Genomic DNA, 16,533 nt, shown 5'->3' with positions numbered 1-16,533 from the left:
GAATACTTAATTAACAATCAGTCTTTGTAGTTATATATATCATATCTATCATGTGTGTGTGTATTTTCTTTGGTTTTATTTGCAACTTAAAAAGCTCATTGCAAATCAACTATAAACTAGACGAGACTAAAAAAGAAAGGTTTAATACATACAACAGTCCTTTAACAATTAAAAAATATCACGTGTAATCTTTAAAGTATGAAATGTTGAAATTTGATATCTCAACTATTGGGTTTGTTTTTTAATGTTTTAATAATGATTATTATATGCATAACTTTAATGTAAGACATGTTATGAATGCTCTGAGAATCATCTTAAGGAATCTTGTTATGTTATGTTCTTATGGGCTTATTAATATATTTTGTATATGTAGAAATTATTTTATTTTTCTTTAAAATATTGCTTAAGGATATGTAAAGTCTATCTTGATAGAATATATGTTGAATTTGCCTTGAGAATATGCATAGTAGTATATGTGTATTTAGTTTATAGAATAAGAAATCATATATATGTTTTGTTTATTATATATATGTTCTTGTTTTGATAAATATAAATGAGATATCATGATATTCAAACTAATGCATCTTATGTTATATGCTCTGTCGTTAAGTAACTTATGTGTGATTCATGTGTGTGTACTTGATAAGGTATATGTGAAAGAATAGTTGGGTAATTATATTTCTATGGAATATGTCATGTTGTGTACTTAATAGAATGATCTTTTCTTGATTAAGAAATAAATAATTTTTTGGTTGAGTAGCAATCCATGGACTCAATTTATTATACCTTAGAAATCAGGTAAAATTCTATGATATGAGTATATCTCATTATCTTAGTTCATTAAATCTTTATATATAACTAAGTAAATGTGATTGGAAAGTTAATTTTAATCAATTTTCACAAAAAGCACATGTGTTTTAAGTATCTTATTATTTGAGCTTAAGGTTTATGTTATTTAGATATTTATGTTGATGAAAAAATCATTTTAATGATATTGAAAAATATGTTAAAGATTGTTTTTTTTTATAAGAGTTTTAATTGAGTAAGCTTTGAGTATAGTCGAGTAAAGTTAGGATACACTTGGCTATCTAATTTCTTATACTCGAGTTTGATATGTAACTTTTTGTTATCTTCATAGTAATTGAGTAATCTATTTTTGCAATGAAGTAATTATTCCATAAAAAATGTCAAGGTTCATTACTTAAGTATTAATCAACTAAGAGTTAAGTATAATCGAGTAAAATCTTATATTAGTCAAGTTTTTGTATTCCATAGTCGAGTAATTTTACTTGAACAAAAATTGTATCTTTGTATTTGAAGTATTGTTCTTATAGTCAAGTATTTTTCATGTGTAATCGAGTAAAAGATAATGTATAATCGACTATATTTAAGTAATAATCAAGTATCTTATACATGTCTCTGTAGTTTGTATGCAAAGCAAAAAATAATAAAGTATTTGTTAAGTATAATTGAATGCAGACAAAACTTACTCGACTAATATTCAATAATAGTTGAGTACAGATCAATATTAGTCAAGTAAGGACAAAAAATACTCAAATAAAAAATGTGTTGAAACTTATAAAAACTAGTTGTTTTGCTAGTTATTACAAATGCATTTAATGCACTGTTTTGACCGTTATGACTTCAGAAGTGCTTTAAATTTTCTCACATTTTTTTATCTTTATTTTTAAATATTGTTGATATTATGTGATTCAAAATGTTTTTATCAGATTTCTGGCATGCTGTTACATGTTGCTGAGATGTATTTTTTATATTTGTTTCATTTAAATATAAATGTCTCATTATATGCTGTTATATATATATATGTTGTTAATATATATCAGCTGCATGTTATTTGGGCTGTTGTGTTATATGGGCTGAGCCCATATTATTTCCGTGTTGCCTCGTGTGCTGCTGGCCGAGCCCATTCCTGTTTAGCCCATGATTGGCGTTGCTATAAAAGAGCAGCTCGATGCCCTAATCTCAAGAACTCTCTGATTTTTGTCTTGTGCTCTCTCTCTGAAAACCATAAGTCGGCGATTCTTAAAGCGAGACACTATTCGTGAATCCTTCGTTCTGATCTATGTTTCATTCGATTCTTTGGTTGCTTCCATGGTAAGATCTGACGGTAAGAACGGCTATTGCTTAATTTCTATTTGTTTTTAAACGCCTAAGGCGTGAGAAGTTGTAAACTGATAGAACAGATCTTTGCCTTGATCGTGAGATCAGTATAGAACAGATCTATCTTGATCTTGTTATTTTCGTTTCTGTTTTTCAGTTGTATTGCAATACTGTTTCTATTTTACTGTTCATGGTCTTGTAATCGTTTGTAAACTTGAGATCTAGTGGATTGACTAGAGGCGGAGCCTCTGCCGTGAATAGGATCTATTGATCCGAACACGTATATCATTGTGTCTTGCATTTATACTTTTCTGTTTAAACTTTGGTTTATTGTGTATCGCGCTTAATCTGTGTTTGGCCGAGAAATCAGGTTGTATAAAACCTACAAATATTGTAATGATTATTTTGAGGAAAGAAAAAGCTATTTCTTATAGATATCTCTCTCTTAACAATAAATATAAAAGGAGAAGAAGATGAAGTAACAAGCATATTGTTTTTGAATATTTTTTACTACCGCTTTGAACCAAATAGACTTTTCAAGTTTTCATCTTCAATAAAAAAAAAAAAAAGAGAAAATGAGTGCTTATCTTCTTTACATTATTTTTATCTTTCTTTTTTGTGTGAGAAGATAATCTTATTATTTATTCTCAATCTTATAAGAGGCTCTCAAAGTGTTTTAAATTGTAATCTTCATTTATCTTTTTGTGGTTCCGCTTAACCCCTAAAAAGGCAAGAAGTTGTGCCTTATCCTTTGAAGAGCTAATGGTTACACCTTATTTTTTAAAAAGACAGTGATTAACTGTTGTAAAATGGTTTGTAGTTAATTCCAATTTTATTAATTATTGTTAAAGTCATTGGTGAAGAGTCAAGAGAGTGGAGTAGGCAGGTGGACCTGAACCATTATAAAATTTCTTATGTGTTGCGTTGTTCATTTCTTCTTATTTTATTTTATCAAGTCAAGTGTTATTTTCAGCATTTCCAATTTGCAATATTTGCTCTAAAAATTGGTTTTGGAAATTGCAGTTCCTCTCAAACATTCTCACATCGTTATTTCCTTAAATCAATTAAAGATTAAGTCTTTTAATAAATTCGTTTATCACTAACTCTAAAAGGGTCAAATAGTTTTATTTGAACATAAGCCTTTAAATCAAGAAAAAATTTTAGTACTCAATTCACCCCTCCTCTTGAGTATTTATCATTTTTTTCATCAACTATTAAAAATTTCTACTTTAAATTCTTATTGTGACTAAAAGTAAATAGAGTCGTTATTTACACCACATAAAATATCACGTCACATAAAAAAGTCAAGTCAACGAAACACATCAAATTAAATTTAATACATAAATATGACATTTGATCCTACAATGATTAAAAATTTTGATATTTGGTCCCTCATATGAAAAAAGAATCAAATTTGATTAAAAAAAGACTTAAAAAATGTTATAAAAAATTCAAAAAATGACCTAAATCTTATAAAAAGACCTAAATATTTTATAAAAAATCAAAACTTTATCAAAAAAGACCTGTAAATTTCATGAAATGACCTAAAAATATTAAATAAAAAGACATAAAATTTTCATTAAAAATACCTAAAATTAATAAAAAAGAGCCAAATCTCATATAAAGACCTAAAAATATTTTAAAAATCTAAGGCTGCGTTCTCTTTCCGTTTTAATTTTCAATTTTGAATTTTGAATTCATTTTCAGTTTTTTATTTTAGAAGTTTATTTTCAAAAAACTAAAAATGCGTTCTATTTGTTATCATGAAAAACTGTTTCTCAAAATAGAAATTTAGAAAACACGTTCTTTTTGAAATTTTGAGACTAATTTTTTAATGATATTTTATTTAATAAATTGGAAATATTTAATGTTAATATATTATTAAATATATATATATATTTAAAGTTAATGAATTTTGTAATATTTTTTCTCATTACAATAATAAAATAAGAATAAATAAATAAATAAATGTGTTTTGAATTTAGAGTTTATTTTGGATAAAAATACTCAAAACAACTTTTTGTTGTTTTGAGTTTTATTTACAATTTTTTTTTGTTTTCAAAAATACGTTTTTAAAAACAGTAAAAAGAATGCGTTTTCATTATTTTAAAAAATTAAAAATTAAAAATAACTTAAAAACAACAAAGAGAACGCAAGCTTACTTTTCTATATATAGTATGTTTTGTATATATATATAATGTTTGTGTATATATAATATATATAAAATATCCTTTATATATACAACGAGCTCATAATATGCAAAAATATGATTGCTGAGTGATTGTATATAAACATATGTAATTCTTTTGAAAATTTCCCTCAATTGAAATGATTGTTGAGCAAAGTTAATACTATGATTTTGTGATATTTGTTATGTTATTTTAAATTTTTGGTAGTATTAAAAATAAATATATAATTACATTTTTTAAATTTTGTTATTACGTGGTTCTGTCACATACTTATTTAAATATAATATTTTAAATTATTAATATTTAATAAATGTCTTTGTATCATAAGTCCAGAGGGTATTTTTAGAATTTTTGAATATCTTTCCAAAAAGTACTTAAAATATTGATTTTAATTTATATTTTATCATATATTGCAAACATATCATTGTTAAATTTTTAAAAATATATTTCTCAAAAATAACATTATCAAGAATCATATTCTTAAAATTTAATTACAACGAAGACATCAAATATGACCGAACTTTCTCCTCCTTCCAAACACTCAATTTTAATCCAAAACCATAAACTTGTAACTGAAGAGCGAAATAGTTATACCCATAAATAAATTTGATAAATAACCCTCGAAACTCACCTTTCCTTATTGTAATGAAATTAATGGATTTCATTCATTTTACATTTTGTCTGCATTTAGTTTATCCTGTTGTTGTTGGAAGTAAAATCCGATAGCAGTGCTAGTAGTCATTTTTTGTTTTCTGGTTATCTGCTTTTTTGTCTCCCTTTTCTTTGGCTTGCTTGGGTTAATTATAATTTCAACTTAACAACGTAAAAGCATTTGTATTGCAATGAGAGAATAAGTAATAGTTGGATTATTAGGATATTACAATTGTATTGCTATTGCAGCAGCAGTTGACATAATTGCAAGTGTTTATATATAGATGCAAGTGTCTAAAGTTCTTGGGCTCCACAGTTTGCATGGAGAGAGAGTCAAGTTGAGCCGAGTCCAAGGGCTCAGCTCAAACTTGAACTCGTGGGCTCATATGCTTGGCCTTTTGGGCTCAACTAAATTTTAATTTTATAAAAATTAAAACTATGAATAATTGAGTTGTTGATTTTACTTTAATAACATAATACTTTAAAAATTATAAAGATAATGTCACAATTCATAATGACAATTAATAAATCCCAAATAATTTATATCTCATTTACAAAAAGGGACAATCATTTTAAAAAAAATTAAATATATAAATAAATATATGTCACACACAAATATTGGAATTCAAATTAAAATTAAAATTAAAGTACTTTTTATAATCTTTAAATATATAACTGCCCACAGGCTGTTGAAGTAATCCCTCTTCAAATTTGGCATCCAAGCATTTCGCCGATGTGTGCAATGCGAATTTAGATTCATGCAATTGCAAGAAATCATCACAGACCTGTAGCTATCTTTCATAGACCTGTGAATGGCGGCATCATCAGGTAGGTTTGATAGGTTGTCAATGATCTCCTTATGGCGAAATAGTTGAATATCACTTAAAGATTTCACAAGGCTATTCATGAACCATAAGTAGTTGTTAAGGTATCTGCTTTGACGATAACTCTGCTCAAACTCGAAAAATACCTTGATAGAACTGATGTAGTTGCTGGCGACGTTAAGCTTTCAAAATGTCTTCTCGTTTTTACCTTATTTGTCCTCAATCCATTCGAGACTCTCCATTTTCCTTTGGCTTAATACATCTTAAAGTACTTGATCTATTATAAAATATGACATTGAGTTCCTCACTTAAAAAATTTTAAGATTTAGTTTTTAAACAATTAAAAACATACATTTTTAATCTTTGTCATTTACATCAGTTTGTGTGAGACATCACGCACCGTTTAATGTGCGTGACATGACAAGTGATTCAAAATGATTTTATATTATTTTAATTGTTGTTATTATATTCTTCCATTTAGATGGCATTTACTTGGCATTTCATGTGCACTTCGCCCTGGGTTATGCGGCTAGCTCAGATCCACCCCATCCCATGGCTGCGGTCATCACCCTTTCTTGCCATGGCCGTAGCCCCCCCCCCCCCCCCCCCCCCCCCCTCTCTCTCTCTCTCTCTCTCTCTCTCTCTCTCTCTCTCTCTCTTTATATATATATATATATATTGCACAGTGCACAGACCTACCCCTCTCCCATGGCCGCAACCCCCCCCCCCCTCTCTCTATATATTATATATATATATATATATACACTGCCCAGTGCACAGACCCACCCCCTTCCCATGGTTGCGCCCCCCTCTCTCTCTCTATATATACTGCACAGGTATATGGGGAATAATGGGGGTTGGTTTGGGCTAATGCATTGCTATAGCTGTGGCTTCACCTGACCGACTAGTGGTTGCTATTGAATGAGACTCTGGTTTTGGTTTTAGCGCCATGGAAGTGAAGTTTGTCTCGAATTCACATTATTGTTGGTAGATATATAATAAAAATCTCTTGCTCGCATGCCTTATTCCTTTCAATTATGAAAGCACAGAATACAAATTGCAAGTTTAATGCTTAAGTCTAAATTTTGACAGTTAAAAATTCATTTGCATTCACGTTTGGCATTTAATCATACTGCTGTTTATAATCTTGAGCGACGTCAAGAAGGAGCTGAAATCCATCTCGATATTGGTCAGTGTGTTCTCACTTTCTAGATTGGGAATCTGCAAGTGGTCAGTTTCTCTCTGTGGGGAGCATGGGGAGTAGTCGTTGATGCAGGGAGAAAAGTAACCGTTGGCGTTGAGGCTGGAGATTAAAGGAAGAAAGACGGGGTGGGTGGCTTTAATGGTGGAAAGACAAGTGAAAGTCCCCACAAAGGCTTAAAGATACAGCAAATTAGATGATGAAGAAAAGGACACAGAAAGAGAGAGAGTCCAGTGTAGGCGACACGGCCATGGCGGTGACTACCATGGCCGCGGCCCTTTGTGTGTTTGTGTATATATATATATATATATACAGAGCTAGATGTATATGTGTATATATAGATTTGGAACAAACATAATGGAGTTATTCATTCGCATTGATGGCAAGAATTAAAAAAATATCTTTTTAATTGTTTAAAACAGAATCTTGAGGTTTTTTAGGTGAATGACTTAATGTCATATTTTGTAATAGTTGAGGAATTTTTTTGCTCTGCCTCGATGTCCGTGCATGTTTAATTTCTAACATCTCTAACCTGCCTTTTGCATAATAACATATATCAAGCATATTTCTGAAAACATAATTTAATTTGTTGATTATTTGCCTTTGGCCAATAACCACGCATGACCTGCATTTCGTGATTCTGTAGCTGCTGCTAGTGCATTGCATCATGACCAATATATATTTAGTTCCAGAACTGCTGGCAAGCTATACATATCCACCATCTGCTGAGATTAAAGCCAAAGAATATCAGCTACAGCCAGCCAGCCAGCCAGCCAGCTAGCTTACAGCCTCAAGTTATTCTGGAAGGAGCTGTACTCTTGCAGCACCTATCTTGTGAAGGGAGTCTCTCTCTCTCTCTCTCTCTCTCTCTCACACACACGCACACACAAAAGATTATTGTATAAGAAACAGTAGTTGGATGAAGGTACGAGCACTTGACTTAATTATTTAGCTAGCCTTGATTGTAGTAGGAGGCAACAGAAAATCCAGTTTGCGCAACAGTGAGAATAAGTAATAGGGAAGCTGCAAAGAAGGAGATAATTGCCCACGGGCTGTTGAAGTAATCCCTCTTCAATTTTGCCAACCAACTGTTTCGCCGATGACTGCAATGCACATTCAGATTCCTGCAAATTTCCTTGTAGCTGAAGTTAGCGGGAGAGATCATCAGAGACTCGTGTAAATCTTTCAGAAACTTGAGAATGGCGGCATCATCAGGTAGCTCCGATAGATTATCGATGATATTTTTCTGGCGAAGTAGCTGAACATCATTGGGGGATTTCACCAAACTATTCATAAACCATAGGTAGTCGGTAAGGCATCTTGGCTGGCCTGGTTCTTTTCGGAGAATACTATTCTCAAACTGGAGCAGCACGTTGATGGAATATGCTGTGCCATATCGAATGCGTATGCGTGGGATACACAATACCCCCTTATTCAACGTTATGTATACCAAATTGTCTGTATCCACCATTTTGAACTCAACTCCAAACTCTTGAAGCTCAGTTGCTGATTTCACCAAGTTCCATTTTTCATCCCCAATATCTTTCTTATCCTTGTCAATGTTGGAATTATAATTATTATTAGCTTTGGGTCTCAACCAGCTCAAACCGTCATATACCGTGCTTAGGAGATCCTGATTCGGATTGTGAATGTTGACAAGCTTGTGGTCTAGTTTCTGGTTTGGAACAATACGCTCTAGAAACTTAAAGGCCAATCCGGTGAGCTTGTGGTGGTGGTTGCTATCATGTTGATCCAATTTCGCCGAAAGCCCAGTACGTTCGAACAACATTGTGAGGACCTGGAAGGGCAGTTGGTTGTCGCGTAAAATCAGGTCTCGACTGAAGGCATACAGAACCCATTCTGACATAAGAATAGTGTCTACGAATTCATTCCCTTTGATGTCGCCGTTTCTCCAAAACAACTCGATGATGAAGCCACCATCAACGATGAACATTTCCATCAACACATCAAGTTCGTCATTCCAATTGTAGAGTGACTGACACATGGATACTGTTGGGATGAAAGAGTTGACAGTGTCCCTCAGGAATTCCTTCAAATCAGTATTTGTACGCTCAAAAAATCTCTTCATGTATGAGATTTTATAGAACTCCATTACCTCTGACTTGATTGTGTCCCGGTAATTTAGACCAATACTGACCACTATTGGTTTATGGTCACTCACAAACACATTATTGACATATATTTTCTTCGACAATATCTCATACCAATCAAGAAAGCAGTGTTTATTGATCCTTTCCTGAATACGGTGTGACAACCGATCCGCAAATTCCTAAAATTAAGTTTTGGTGAAAAGAAATTCAATGCCAAAAAGAAATTCATGAATAATTTGGATCAATACTGACCACTAAAATTAAGTTTTGGCTTCATTGCCAAAAAGAAATTCATGAATAATTAAAATAAATAAGTATACAAATTTCAACTTATAAAACACGTTTCAGAGTTTTAATCATTAAAATCCCATCAAAGTATGAATAATATATACTCACAGTGCTTCCCTTATCATCCAGGCGGTACAATGCTGGAAGAGAAGTAATCTAGAAACATTAAATAACTTGTATTAGTATCCTATATACTATTTTGTAAAAATTAACTAAAATTCATCTCCCTTGTTATCATTAGCATTTTAAGATGGGTCATTCTATCCTATCATTTATCTTCTAATTAATAATTTAGGGTTTAATATGTTTAAATTAATTAAGTAATATTTAAGCCATCTTCGAAAAACAAAAATTGAAATTTGAAAAGATAATAGCTAAAACTGAACCAAATAATCTAACCAAATTAGTTGAAATTTTTGGTTTGATTTGGAAGTGTAAACATTTCTCAATAATGCTCACTCATAAGACCTGTAATTGTCATGCATGACTTTAAAACGAAAATTTAACATAAAGCAAATCCTTTGTTATGAAGGATTTGGGACTAATAAAAAATACAAAAAAAAAAAAAAAATCTTTGGCATGAGAAACATCTTTGACAAGAGGAACATAAAGCTTTTGCCATCTCAGGGTTGTTTTTCATCTAGACCACTGTCCTTTAGTTTTGTACTCTATTCATAAGGATATTTAATTTTATTTATTGTTTATCTAGGTGTATTTTTATATTACTAAACATTTCTCAATAATATGGTATTATAATATTATGGTTTCACCTCATGATTAAAGTTTTAAACTTCTCTGAGAGCTGAGTTTACACAAATTTTTAAACTTGTCTAAGAGCTGAGTTTATCTAGTACAAATACTTACAAACACTCCCGGAAAACTCGCCACATCATGCATTTGTTTATTCTCTTCCTTAATCTCGGCCATTGTTCTTCAGCTTCTCCTCTTTAATCTCTTCTGTATTTCTTTCAAGAGTCTCAAGTGTTTCTAAGCCCTTTATATGCAAGGAGAGTTCTTCCTTTATAATGCGCATGCGACGAAAAAGTTTAAAGGACAATATCTTCGGCTACCAAACAATTCCTAACTAAACAATTAAAGAATAAAAGAAAAAAGGCATGCAATTAAAGTCAACAAGTTAATTAAGAATAAAAGAAAACGATAGCTTGTTGTTTACTAACGTAACAAATGAGCTGAAAAAAAATAAAAATAAAGACTGTCATATATAGAAAAAAAGAATTTGTATTTATACTTAGCATTTTCCTTTTACTTAATATATACGGTGTCCCTTCAACAATTAAAAAATATGACATTTAGTCCTTGATGTGCTAAATGTCAAGATTTGATATCGCAATTATTAAAAATTGTTAATTTAAATTCTATAACGAAATGTTAGCACATGTATGAACTATCCCGTTTTTGTAAGTGACGCACCACATAGATGACTAGATGATAGTATTTGAATAAACTGATTGATTTATTGTGGTCCCACAATAATTAAAAAAAATATGGCGTTGGATCCTTATTATACAAAATGTTAAGATTTTGTATCTCAATTATTAAAAATTGTTATTTTGAGTCCTTACTTTGATTGAGAGAAAATAAAGTTGTCATCTACACCATATAAAACATACACATAAAAAAGAGAAAGAGAAAGTGTATTATTATAAAAAAGTCATGTTAGCAACACACATTAGATTAACATTTACCGATAATATAATTTTAAAGATTGATATGGCTTAATTTTATACATATTTTATCTAATTTTTATCTTAATTTTTTGTTATTTTTCCTACTTAAAGTTTGAATTTATATGGATTTTACATATTCTGAATTTCTTTTCGTAAGAATCAAGCAAATGAATTAAGTTCAAGGATTTGGTCCTTAAAAGAATATGTTTTGTGGGATTATTTGTGTGATAAAAAGTTAAAAAGAACAATATCTTGTGGTACCAAAGAATTCCTAACTAAACAAGTAATCAAAGAATAAAAGTAAAAGGCATGTGATTAAACTCATGACAAGTTAAGTATAAAAGAAAGTAATCAAAGAATAAAAGTAAAAGACATGTGATTAAACTCAACAAGTTAAGTATAAAAGGAAGGGCTATTAGTACCAAAAGGCTAAACATTTTTTAGTTTTGGCAATTTTATACAATATTTTCAATTTTGGCAAGAAGAGGCCAATTTTTGAAATAAGTTACAATTTGAGTTAATGTTGAAATCAATTTTGATCGGCGTGTGGTTTTACTCAGGTGGCATGTCACTTGATATATTTAATTTTTTTAATTATTTTTGAAGAAAAATACTTTTTTTTTCTCCTTTGTTGTTGATAGTGAAGCCCCAACTCAAAGAGGGCCGCGGGATGGAAGGTTAGTGGACTTGACCCATTTAGCAACCTCCCGCGGCCTTGCAGGATGGATGGCAATTGGGCTTGGCCCATTCAGCAACCTCCGCGATCTATTAGCTCCGTGGCCCATCCAATGCTCTCCCATATAAATGACTTGGTCTTCATTTGTTACAACCGCATCTCATCCTTAGCCCTAAATCTGCCGATCTTCTCTCCAGAACCTATCCTCTCACGTGGCTATTTAAACCCTAGCTGCGATCCATGGCGAAACACTGGCGCTCACTGATCTCTTCCGTCTACTGCTGTCATCCTCCCCTTCAACGCTGTTTGAGTCCTACAGATCTTGTGTGTTGGCTCGTTTATGGTTGTAAGATATTACTGTTACTATTTTACTTACTTGTCTTGCTGTATTTGTATGGAGTGTTGACAAGCTGAGGGTGTATATCTATCATCATTATTATAGTGCAGTGAGCTCCCTTAAACAGGAACTCAACGTGGACGTAGCCCTATTTTAGGGTGAACCACGGTAAAAACCTTGTGCCTCTTTTACTGTTTTTATGTTTGTGCTGCTTCGATCTATTTTGTGGGAACTGTCTTTGTTATTATCTTCCTGTGTTAGAGGTGGTTGGGACATTTGTATGTGTGTGTATGTATGTCTCAGCCCAACAGTGGTATCAGAGCCCTAAATCGATTACCTTGTTTATCTTGCTGTTTGTTTTCTGTTTGTGTTTGGGTAACTGTCCTTTAGGGTTTTATGAGAGATTCAGTCACTATGGGTTTACTGAGAAAATCTCTAATAGTGACTAGGGGTTAGGGTACCCGATTGCAAGATGACTACCACTAGGTTTGATATTGGGGTTTTCGATGGTAAAGGGAATTTTGGGAGTTGGAAGAAAAAGATGAGGGTTCTACTCTCACATTATAAATTGGTCATTGCCCTAGAACCAGATGATAGGAAATAGACTAGGGAACAATTAGATCAGACAGCTGAGATTAAGGAAGAGGCTTATAACCTTATTTTTCTGCATCTAGGTGACAGTGTCATTCGAAAAGTAGATGGAATAACCTCACCTCTTGACCTTTGGAATAAACTAGAATCTTTATATGCTGTTATGGCTGCCCCTAATTTAGTTTATCTTAAAGGTCTGTTATTTAATTTCAAAATGGACACCTCTAAGTCTATGGATGAAAACATAGATGAGTTTACTAGGTTGTCTCTTCTTCTTAGGGGAACTGATCAAGCATTAGGAGACACTAGTGAAGCAATGATCTTACTGAATTCTCTACCTGATGATTATAATGTGGTAAAACATGCTCTTCAATATACTGGTATAGTCCCTACACTTGAATTAGTTATTTCAGGGCTAAAGGCTAGAGAACTAGAATTAAATGCCTCTAAGAAACATGGTAATGCCCTATTCACAAAAAGGAAATTTCATAAGAAGTAATTTAATTTTGAACAATCTAATGGATTTAACTCTAAGGGCAAGAAAAATGATAACAAAGGAAAACAAAAACCTAAATGGAAATATTATCATTGCGGTAAGGAAGGCCATATTAAAAAGTACTGCTATGACTTAAAGAGACAAAATCAAAAGGCAAACCCGACTGATCCTGTAGGAACCTCAAATTGTTTAGCAGAAGTCTTAACTATTTCTGAAACTTCCTCTTGTGAATGGATTATGGATTCAGGATGTTCCTTTCATATGAGTCCTAACCTAGAATGGTTTCATAATTTTGATGAAAATGAAAAGGGAACAGTCTATATGGGAAACAATCATTCATGCAAAGTAGAAGGCATAGGGGACATATCACTTAAACTCCATGACAACAACTTAAGAATTCTCACAGGGGTAAGATATGTGCCAAATTTAAAAAGAAATCTAATATCACTTGGTACTTTAGATGAACAAGGATTATCTTATAAAGCTGAAAAAGGTTTATTGTTTGTATTTAAGAATGATAAGTTAGTTCTTTCTGGTACCAAGAAAAATGGTTTATATGTCTTGAATGGTTGCTGTTCTTCATACTTGCCTGCTGCATGCACTGTTAAATCTGAGGGAACAGATCTATGGCACTTGAGGGTTGGTCATATGAGCTTGAAAGGTATGCAGGCTTTATCAAGCCAAGGCTACCTAGGTTCTCTAACACTTGACTCTATAAATTTCTGTGAGTCATGTATCCTTGGCAAGCAACGCAGGTTGAGCTTCCCTAAAGGAACTCACCTTGCGAAGGCATGCCTAGAATACTTACATGCAGATCTTTGGGGTCCATCTTAGACACCTACTCAAGGTGGAAACAGGTATTGTCTCTCTATTATTGATGATTATACTAGGAAGGTCCGGGTTTTCTTACTTAAAACTAAAGATCAGACATTAGATAAATTTAAGTCATGGAAAACTCTAGTAGAAAATCAATCAGAAAGAAAAATTAAAATTTTAAGAACAGATAATGGGTTAGAGTTCTGCAGCAAAGAATTTAATGAATATTGTAGTTCCCAAGGCATACTTAGGCAGAGAACAGTAAGATATACACCCCAACAAAATGGGGTAGCTGAGAGGATGAATAGAACTTTATTAGAAAAAGTTAGATGCTTATTACTTACTACTAACTTGCCTAAATCATTATGGGGGAAGCACTAAACACTGCTGCATATATATATAGTAAATAGGAGTCCTTCAACCGCATTAAAACTTGTTTGCCCAGAAGAAAAATGGACCAAGAGAAAGCTAACCTACAATCATCTTAAAGTTTTCGGGTGTGAGGCCTTTGCTCATCAGTCAGAGGGTAAGTTGGACCCTAGATCTAAGAAGTGTATATTCTTAGGATACCAAGAAGAGACTAAGGGATACCGGCTATGGGATAGGACTTCAGGTGGAGTAAAAATTATAATAAGTAGGGATGTTGTATTTAATGAAGATAACTTCCCTTGCAAATCCTCAAATAAAATAGAAGAAACTTCAGAACATCATGAACATAGAGGTGGAAATTATATTGATGTGGAGCACCGAGCTGGTACTCATGACCAGCTGACAGTACCTGATCCTCAGGAGTCTGATCCAGTATTAGACAGTAACTTAGGTGGAAATTCTGAGCACTTAGGTGAAAATTCTAAGCCTAACCATAGTGAAAGTGAAGTTGAAGAGGTGGCTGTAAACACCCCTCATCCAGATCTCAGCAACTATCAGCTTGCTAGAGATAGAGGCCGGAGAAAAGTAAGACCACCTGCTAAGTTTGGCTACGCCGATTTCATTTACTGTGCTCTGTTAGCAGGAGCTGAAATGAAATTTACTGAACCATCTTGTTATAAAGAGGCCATTAAATCTCGTGAACACCTAAAATGGAAACAAGCCATGGATGAGGAAATGGCATCTTTAAAATTAAATGGAACGTGAAAGTTGGTTGCAAAGCCTGAAAACCATAAGTTGGTAAAGTGTAAGTGGCTATATAAACTGAAAGAGGGAATGAACAAATCTGATCCTATTAGGTATAAGGCTCGCCTAGTTGCTAAGGGGTTTACCCAAAGGGAAGGGATAGACTATACTGAAATTTTCTCACCAGTTGTAAGGTTTAAAACAATTCGACTGATGCTAGCTATTGTTGCTCATTTTGACTTAGAACTAGAACAATTAGATGTTAAAACAGCTTTCTTACATGGGGACCTAGAAGAACTTATATATATGGATCAACCTGTTGGCTATGTAGATCCTTCTCATCCAGAACATGTTTGCTTACTTAAAAAATCTCTATATGGATTAAAACAATCCCCACAGCAATGGTATAAAAAGTTTGATGATTTTGCATTGAAAGCTGGTTTTATTAGAAGCAACTACGATGCCTGTTTTTACTTTATAATATCTGATGAACCTGTTTACCTGCTTCTATATGTTGATGACATTCTATTGATTAGCAAATCTAAGTCTAAAATTAAAAACTTAAAGTCTCAATTAAATGACAACTTTGATATGAAAGACTTAGGTCCTGCAAATAAAATTCTTGGTATGAAAATTGAAAGGAATAGAAGCAAATATTTTATGAAAATTCATCAACATGATTATTTGGAAAAAACAATAATTAAGTTTGGCATGGCTGGCTGTAAACCTGTAAACACTCCCCTAGCTGGACATTTCATTTTATCAAAATCTCAATGCCCTAAAACTGATGCTGAACATATTAAAATGGAAGATATTCCTTATGCTAATGTAATAGGGACTATCATGTATTCAATGATAAGCACTAGACCTGACCTTGCATACTCTATTTCATTGCTTAGCCGATTTATGTCTAATTCGGGAAAATCACATTGGGATGCACTGAAATATGTTCTGAGATATATTAAAGGTACAACCGGAGTATGGTTAAATTATATGAAAAGAGGTGAAAATCTTGATCTTGTTGGGTATGTAGACTCTGATTTTGCAGGTGATCGTGACATTAGAAAATCCACAACAGCCTATATGTTTTCCCTTGGAGGTAATTGCATCAGCTGGAAAGCACAGTTGCAGCCATTGTTGTTAAAATCCCGATTTTACGCGTACGATTTTACGATTCGAAGACCCCCAAACGATTCAAATCCCATGTAAAATCCAATTTGGGATAAAATCCTATAAAATCTCGATTTTACATGTACGATTTTACGATTTTACGCTTCAGAGATCCCCAAACGATTTTACGATTCAAAGACCTCTATTGATTTAAGTTGTAATTTAGAGGATGCTTCTAACGTCTCAATGTCACATAGCATCTGACATTGGAACTTATGCAATGAATTGTTATATTTTGCCTCTAAATTGGAACTTGATTTA

At 32.5% G+C, this 16,533-nt stretch overlaps 1 protein-coding gene across 1 annotated transcript; it reads right to left on the bottom strand.

The window, feature by feature from the left end:
- Positions 1-7,625: 7,625 nt before the first annotated feature.
- Positions 7,626-10,364, bottom strand: LOC127812017 (uncharacterized). The gene is made up of 3 exons (XM_052352273.1): positions 10,250-10,364; positions 9,494-9,541; positions 7,626-9,276 (listed from the first exon to the last, which is right to left on the bottom strand). Exons 1-3 carry the CDS (start codon positions 10,310-10,312, stop codon positions 7,939-7,941), a joined length of 1,449 nt encoding a protein of 482 aa, XP_052208233.1. The 5' UTR covers positions 10,313-10,364; the 3' UTR covers positions 7,626-7,938.
- Between the last annotated feature and the right edge of the window lie 6,169 nt (positions 10,365-16,533).

The sequence above is a fragment of the Diospyros lotus genome, chromosome 10 (assembly GCF_014633365.1).
Source record: "Diospyros lotus cultivar Yz01 chromosome 10, ASM1463336v1, whole genome shotgun sequence".
Lineage (NCBI taxonomy): Eukaryota > Viridiplantae > Streptophyta > Magnoliopsida > Ericales > Ebenaceae > Diospyros > Diospyros lotus.
The sequence above is the reverse complement of the archived record's forward strand: the minus strand, read 5'-3'. Positions and strand labels throughout refer to the sequence as shown.